Source organism: Rhinoderma darwinii, chromosome 2, assembly GCF_050947455.1.
Source record: "Rhinoderma darwinii isolate aRhiDar2 chromosome 2, aRhiDar2.hap1, whole genome shotgun sequence".
Lineage (NCBI taxonomy): Eukaryota > Metazoa > Chordata > Amphibia > Anura > Rhinodermatidae > Rhinoderma > Rhinoderma darwinii.
The window spans coordinates 287,336,463-287,344,273 of NC_134688.1; the positions used below are offsets into that span (position 1 = coordinate 287,336,463).

At 42.1% G+C, this 7,811-nt stretch overlaps 1 protein-coding gene across 1 annotated transcript in view; it reads right to left on the reverse strand.

Moving 5' to 3' along the window:
- LOC142743039 (uncharacterized) overlaps positions 1-6,044 on the reverse strand; it is an 83,890-nt gene extending 77,846 nt beyond the window's left edge. Inside the window, exon 1 of the mRNA XM_075853405.1 lies at positions 5,701-6,044. Within this exon, the coding sequence (XP_075709520.1) occupies positions 5,701-5,769 (69 nt within the window). The 5' untranslated portion in view covers positions 5,770-6,044. The remainder of the gene's footprint in view (positions 1-5,700) is intronic.
- Positions 6,045-7,811: the final 1,767 nt, after the last annotated feature.

Below are 7,811 nucleotides of genomic sequence, written 5' to 3' on the forward strand. Positions count from 1 at the left end.
CGCTCCCTATCTCTGTCCCACTCCCTCCTAATATAACTGTCCCTGTACACTAAGGGTTAATCAGGTATGCAAAAGGGGATGAGCAGGTCAGCAAGGGGTTAACTCAGGGACTGCAAGGGGTAGTAAGGGTTAACTCAGGGACAGGAAGGGATACTCAGGGACAGCAAGGGTTACTCAGGGACAGCAAGGGTGACAGCAACGGTTACAGCAAGGGTTACTCAGGGACAGCAAGGGTTACTCAGGGACAGCAAGGGTTACAGCATAGGGTTAACTCAGGGACAAACAGGGAGAGGTAAAGTGTAGCTGTGGCTACACTATGATACTTAGCGTGGAGCAGGGGAGCAGTGGTGTGGTGAGGTCCCAGCTGGAGAGGTGATCTTCATTGGTGGTGTGGGAGGTAGAACTCAGCTCCTGAGCATACCAACGCAGGGCTATTTAGCCCTGCCGATACGCTCGCAGCAGGGGACGAGAGACAGGAGATCAACAGTAACTGTATTCATGACCAGGGCTGCGTCTCCATACCACAGTAGTTAAGGCCATTTTAATTTAAAAGTAAACGTTAATAGTAAACAGTAAAGGGAACTAGTACGTGGAGAAATTTCCAATCACAGGATCCTGTGAGAATTATATCAAGAATGCATCAAGGACTTGCAAGTTCAGGTAGTAGAAGTCAAAGGTCAGGATGAAGATCTGGAGCTCCAGAGCGGTCAAAGACGTGCTGTAGAAGAGGAGGAAGCAGGCAGTGGTGGTTTTCTCGGCGGAGGTGTGCCATCCTTTGAAATAAGTCCCAAATGTTTCATAATGGCCTCTCTTTTCTGGAGAGAAGCAAAACTGTGTGGCCGCTTGCGATAGGAAAATGTGAGACGAAAAGGGAAGGCCCATCTATATCTAATCTCCTGGCGTATCAAGACTTGGAGGGGAGGTTTTAATGAACTACGCATCTGAATCGTGCGAGGAGCCAGATCAGCGAAGATCTGTATCTCGCAGTTACGCAGTCGTAGCTGTTCACAGGTCCTGGAAGCTTTCATATCCTGTTCCATCACAGAGTAAAAATGAGGCTTCACCAACACATCTCTGAGCAGACCATCCATGCGGGGAGCAGTAAGTGCCCTATGCACTCTGTCAATATCAAAGTAGCGGTCAGGTATATGAGGGAGGAGATGTTTGAAAAGATTGTGTACCGCAGTTTCTAAATCCAGGATGTTTTCTGACAGACCCCTTATACGGAAATGTTCCCGCCTGGATCTATTTTCCATATCTTCAAGCTTAGAGTGGGCTTCCTCAAGCTGTTGGTATGTCGTCGATGCAATTAGAGTGCCAGTTAACAGTCGTCACTATGTTATCAATTTTAGTCTCCATTGCTAGCATTCTAGACCCCAGAGCATGAAAATCGGCTTTAAGTTCAGTTGTGGTCTTTACACACGTTTTTTCAAGCTCTTGCTGTAAGAGTTGTGAAAAGCGTGCAATAATAACTTTGTCACCAGAATATGCCCCAGTGTCAACTTGCAGCTGCGAGGAGGATAATTGAGAAGACCCTTCCTGCCCAGCCTGGCTAATTGAAAACCCCTGTACCGCAGGTTCGGCGGAGGAAGCATCAGAGTCATCTTCACCAAACAAATCTGAGGCAGGGCTTGGGCTCTGAAAACATGGGGTACCTCCATCCACGCTGTGTATCGGGTCCGGTGAGGGTGCCTGCAACTGTGGAGAGTGAGGTGTGTCCGGCGCCATCATGGCCTGCTCCGCGTGTGCAATCTGCAATGGAGGCTCCGGCTTAGCAGCCGTCGATCTGGTCACGATTTTGGCCTTTTTTTTTCTGCAAATCTCTTTTTATTGAGTACAGTAACAGTGTACAATGGGAAAGATTTACACCACGGCATACAGTGTAAATGATAGTAGGTAGCAAGCACGCAGGCCCAAACCTTTATTATCAAATAAAAAGATGCAGTATTTCCATTGACATAACATAAAAAGGCATATGGACAAAGCATATGTAAACTACTTACAATGTTCCCAGAGCGTACATAATCAAAACAATCAATCAAAATGTATGGTTCTAAGATCAAGTTAAGAAAGTACCAAAACAGATTTAACAGGCAGAAGAACAATGAGGTGGAGAGTTGTGGGGTTGCAATGTTTGTGTTTAAACCATCAGTTATTTAGTTGGTGGGGGTCTAATTAGCCCTATAAGTGAGCCATGTGTTCCATGTCTTTAAGAACCACTCGTGATTCCTCATCTCCCAACTTGGAAGCTCCTCCATTCTGCTTATAGAATCCATGGGTGTTATCCAAGACTGAATAGAGGGGGGTTCTTGTGATCTCCAGTGTAGAGGGATCATAAATTTCATGACAGTGAGCATATGAGTGACCAAATCATGAGATTTAGGGTGGAAGTCACATGATGGAACCCAAAGAATGATCAATGCGGCGAAAAGGGTCAGTGAAGTGAGAGTGATTTTTTTGTATGATTCAAGAATTACCATCCCAGAAAGGTCTGATTATCGGACAGTCCTACCAAAGGTGAGAGAGGCTTCCCACTTGTGCAGAACATCTCCAGCATCTGTTAGTGTCTAACAAGTTAATTTTATAGAGAAATTCGGGTGTTCTATTCCATCTGGTGCATGTTTTGTAGGAATTCTCTTGTATTTTTACACACTGAGAGAAACCATGAGAGTATTTTGATCCCAGACTTTTTGGCGTTCCCTTTCGCCATCAAAAGATCCCCGAGGGGAAGCAGAAGGAATTCCGGTGGAATGTGAGCGAGGTGAGCGGCTGGAAATAGCTGAAAATAGCTGGATACTCCCGTTGAGGAGCGGAGCTCTAGGGAAACACGTCCACCATTAGCCCCGCGTGCATACACCTCCCCTAGGGTGATTTTAATTAGTTTAATGCTGGTTCCTACCATCCCCAAGTATATTCTGCAGGCTTAGGCCGGATTCACACGAGCTCCATAAAAGCTCCGTGTGTCAGCAGCATATGATGCGTGGCTGCGTGATTTTCGCGCAGCCGCCATCATTATGACACTGTTTTCATTCATAGTTTTTACTTCTGTTGCGCGAATCACGTGCATCACACGGAAGTGCTTCCGTGTGCTGCGCATGATTTTCACGCACCCATTGACTTCAATGGGTGCGTGATGCGCGAAAAACCCACAAATATAGGACATGTCGTGAGTTTTACGCAGCGGACGCACTCTGCGTGAAAATCACGGACTGTCTAAACGGCCCCATTGACTAACATAGGTCCGTGCGACGCGCGTGAAAATCACGCGCGTAGCACGGACGTATTATACGTTCGTTTGAATAAGCCCTTAGACGCAGAATAGGGTGTATGAGCAGTGCAGGGACTCACCTTATAAGTTAGGTCGCATTGTCGTGGCAGGTGGTCTCACACAATTTGATGAAAATGTGCGCTAAGAACCTTACTATTGTAAGTAGATTCAGCAATAATGCATATTTATTTATATTTAGTGTTTTAGGTGCCATTTGTGTTCGTAGAGTGCTGTTGACATTTTCTTGTGTATTGTTTTGCAGTCGCAGGCATACTTGCACCTGTATACACGTTTTTCATTTTGCTGGAATGTGCTGATCAAACTTTCTTGTGTATGTGTATATGCATATAAATGTACACTTATGTATATATATATATAAGCATACGAAACCTCTTTGAGATGACCAACCAAAATTGCATTGAAAAGTGGTCTTCTATAGGGGGGGTCTTCTCAAAGAAGATGGCCAGTATTCATAATATATGGTAGAACTTAAAATCTGTCACAATAAATCTGGTCTGCTTAAGGAGGTGGTCTTCTCAAAGTGATGGTCTTTTGGAGAAGTTTTGCTGTATTTTTTATTTTTTTAAAGGGGTATTCCCTCCACAGAAAGTGCTGGCATATCTTTAGGATATGCTATCACTTTCTGATCGGTGGGGGTCTAAGTGCCGATATCCCTGCTGATCCTGAGAGTCAAGATGCCACAGTTGTACTTTAGTCCTGCAGCGCCTTTACAATTTTTTCCTGCACAGTGGCACTCCTGGCCACATGCTGTGCATGGAACTGCAACAATGCTCCATTCAAGTAAATGGGACTGTGCTGCAGTTCCCTGCACAGCGGATGGCCAGGTCCCGCTGTGCAGGAAAAAATATGATGAACCTGGCTCAGGGTAAAAATGGTGGTAGTGGAGGGCCTTATCTACTCCTCTGTATTATGTATACACTATAGGTTGGCCATACACCTAAGATAGCTGTCGACCAAGCATGCATAATTATTTTGATGGGGAGAGGGAAACAAGCCACTGCCAGACACCTCTGACAGCGGCTTATCTCCCGTCAGGACAGTTGATAGGACTGGTTGATTTCAGACAACATACTGTGCCAATCCTGCAGTATGAATATAACAAATGGATGAAACTGTTTTGTAATACAAAAGGTAACTCATTGGTATGCCATGTTGAGAACAGAGGCTCTATCACATGAAAATCCTTATTATTTATATTTTTCCAATTTTATATTTCAATTCTGAATCCTAATTAAGGCAAAAACATTATAAATCACCACAAGGCGTATACTTCCGTTGCCACTGTTTTCTTTCTTCTATGAGGAAATATTCCATATGATTTCTGGCCTATTATTATGTATAACTTAATAAATAACCAGCCTCCTCTACACCTCTGTGAATACTATAAGCAGGGAATTATAATAATGGAAAATTAAATTTTTTCTAAATAATAACAGCATAAAGCAGCATTCACCTACATGTTTCCGTGCTTACCAACTAGTTCATGCTACACACCTATTCTACATATCACCAACGTCCTCCTACATTTGGTCTATTGTGTTTCTTTCCTTTTCAGGAGATTGCGCTCATGAAACAACCTATCCCAAACATTTGTCATTGTTGTTCTGCATCAGATCTGAACAATGGTGACGGGTTACGTAGCGAGCTGTGAAGCACTTTGCAGTGGCTTGTTTATGTACAGTACCACAGTAATCTATTTGTTGCTTTTAATCCTTTTTATTTTGTGCTTTCTGGCAACGCGCACCCCCTCTCTCACCCATCTTATTCACCTGTTCAATCCTTTTCTATGTTGCTCGCTATTCATATCTTACACCCCACCCCCATTTTACATCTCATGTTTCACAGAAAATCATGCTCCCGCTTTCTCAGAGTTTAGCCCACTCACTCCTTCCTTTCTAAACTCTTATTCTTATTTTATTTTCTCACCTTTACACCCTGCATTTCCTAGTATTTTCTAAGCTGCTCATGTCACAGTGCAATGTCACTATGTCCCACTTCTCTGAAACTTGTGACTTTGCTGCTACTCTTTGGAGAAATATCACTTGGCTCAGTTCCCCTAAGCCAACCCAACCTTCTGTACACATGACACCTAATGAGTGACTATTTCGTTTGCTATGTATTCCCTGAGTTTATGTTTCTTGTTCAGCCTTCATTTCAGCTCTGATTTTGGCGACCATACCTACAGGGGTCACATTTGTTTGTTTACATAGGCTTCTCAATATAAATGGGATATTAAAGTAGGTCCTAATGGACTGCAGCCGTTGTCTACAAGATCAGTGCTCATGGATTGAATTTTAATACACAGTGTATTAGGAAATTAGAGAATTAGTCCTCAGTGACATCATAGAATACCTTTAAAATTTGCAGTTCAATAAATCAGATATATTCACCAAAAAACCTCAGGTTCTTACCGTGCTCTGCTCGTTGATCCGCTTCTCCAGCCTCCTGCCAATTTTAAGTAGATCCTCTTCTGTCCCCATATGGTTTTGTAAAAAATGAGCAACACAACTAGCTGTATGTGCACAAATCTGTCGGAGTTTGTTTTGTTAACAAGTTGCGTAGTGGTACAGGTGAGGAGGGTGTGACGTTACACTGGCAAAATCCTGTGCAAGTCTACCAGTGAAAGGTTTTGTATAGTGATTAGTGAAGTGTAATGTTACAGTAGATTGTCTGCTCAGTGTTTTTGTGTATGCCTGTGTTGTATGTAGTGTCACTGTGTGGGTATATAGCTGTGCTAAGTGTATACAGACTTGTCTTGTTTAGTGCCAATGAGGAGGTGTGTCTGAAAATTATAAATAGTACCAAGGTCTTTGAGCCGGACACAGGCGGAGGGGTTGAGCAGTGACAGCTGGTTACATGGGATACAGATTTCCAAACACAGCATGTTGAATAAACCACATGTTGTATGTGTTACTGTACACAGTACTAGCAGCATGCATGCCTGCACGTGGAGTTAGGTGCCCTGCTACTGTAGATGTATACAGAAGAATACTGTTTAGCTCATTTCAAAACATTTGATGACATCAGAACTTTTGATTCATAAATATGTGTCTATAAAATCTATAATATTACGCTCAATGGAAAATAACATAAATAGCTCCTAAGTAGTTGGGTGTATGCAAATAACTTTTTGAATTGGTCATTCTTAAAGCAGGTACAAACCCATACCTTTTCCCTCAATGGAACGTTGAACCCCTGAGTCCTCCCCATTCACCTAGCATTATTTACACAATTGCATATAAATCATAGCGCCATACAGTGCACAAATAATAGTGCAATTCATTATCCAAATTATATTAGTATACATTGCCCAAATAAAATTTACATGTATTAATTCAATCCATATCATTGGCGATATTAGTATCCTGATAGTAGTGTTACAATTTCCATATAATAATGCCAGTCATAGTACTCATCTAAATGTACCAGTCACAGTCCTTATCTAAAGTGCTAGCCATGGCAGAAGGGCAGCCAGTTCCTCATTATAGTACATCAAGCAATGCTTGCCACAGTGTCTAAATGCCACCTGACAACCTGCTAGACATGTAAAATCTAAATAATTCCTAAAGCTCATAGATCAGTTGTTTGAGCTGTTCTTCTCTACAAATCCTGTTCACTGTTTCACTTCATTAAGCGTTAAATCTGCAGTAAAGATGCCCATACACAATGTGATACTGTACATAATAATGAGCAATTGGTAATACCCAGTGAATGTAAGGGGCTGAAAATGACCATAATATTTAGTCATGAATAAATATTAGCAGTCGACTATCAATTTTTCCTAATTTCCTATTATGAATCATATTTTCACCATATAACCTTGGAGGCTAAAATATGGATCTATATTTATGCTTCTGCTTCCCATTTTGCTCATGTCTTTGCAAAGTAAATCCATTCATTCATACATTTTATGCTGTACTTTATAGAGATTATTTTCGTTCACATTCACATCAATATCTTCAATTGCAACCACAAAAAGATGTTGTAATCATTGGAAATCCAACAACACGTATCCATACTAAGTCACTGATACCTGTGCCATATCTTGGACAAATTGCAATAGGCTGCCTCCAGGCAAAGAAATTCCTTATAAATCCTGAACTAAACTAAATTAAAATGTAACTTTTATTTGCTGCCAAATTTATCATTGTAATTGTGCTATTTTAGTATTTAGGTTAAAAGTTCTATAGTCTGTTTTCGCTAAACTAACTACTGGAGCTATGCTACCTGAGCAATTAGACTAGGGGGACGTTCACACAGGGTGATATGCTGCAGTAGAGCCTGCAGTGTATACAACCCATATCACGCAGGGAAATCCGGCTGAATATTTGCACCAAATTGCGCTTTAATTTGGTACGTGTATTCGTCTGGATTTTCCGCCACGGAAAACGCCTCCAGACAAAAAATACCCTATACTTACTGTACCTCTCCAGGCGTTGCCATAGCAATGCACCCCTTCTCTTCCAGCAGCTCTGTGACCAGGCGGTCTCCCGTATTGACGTTTCATCAAATGTGATCGCTG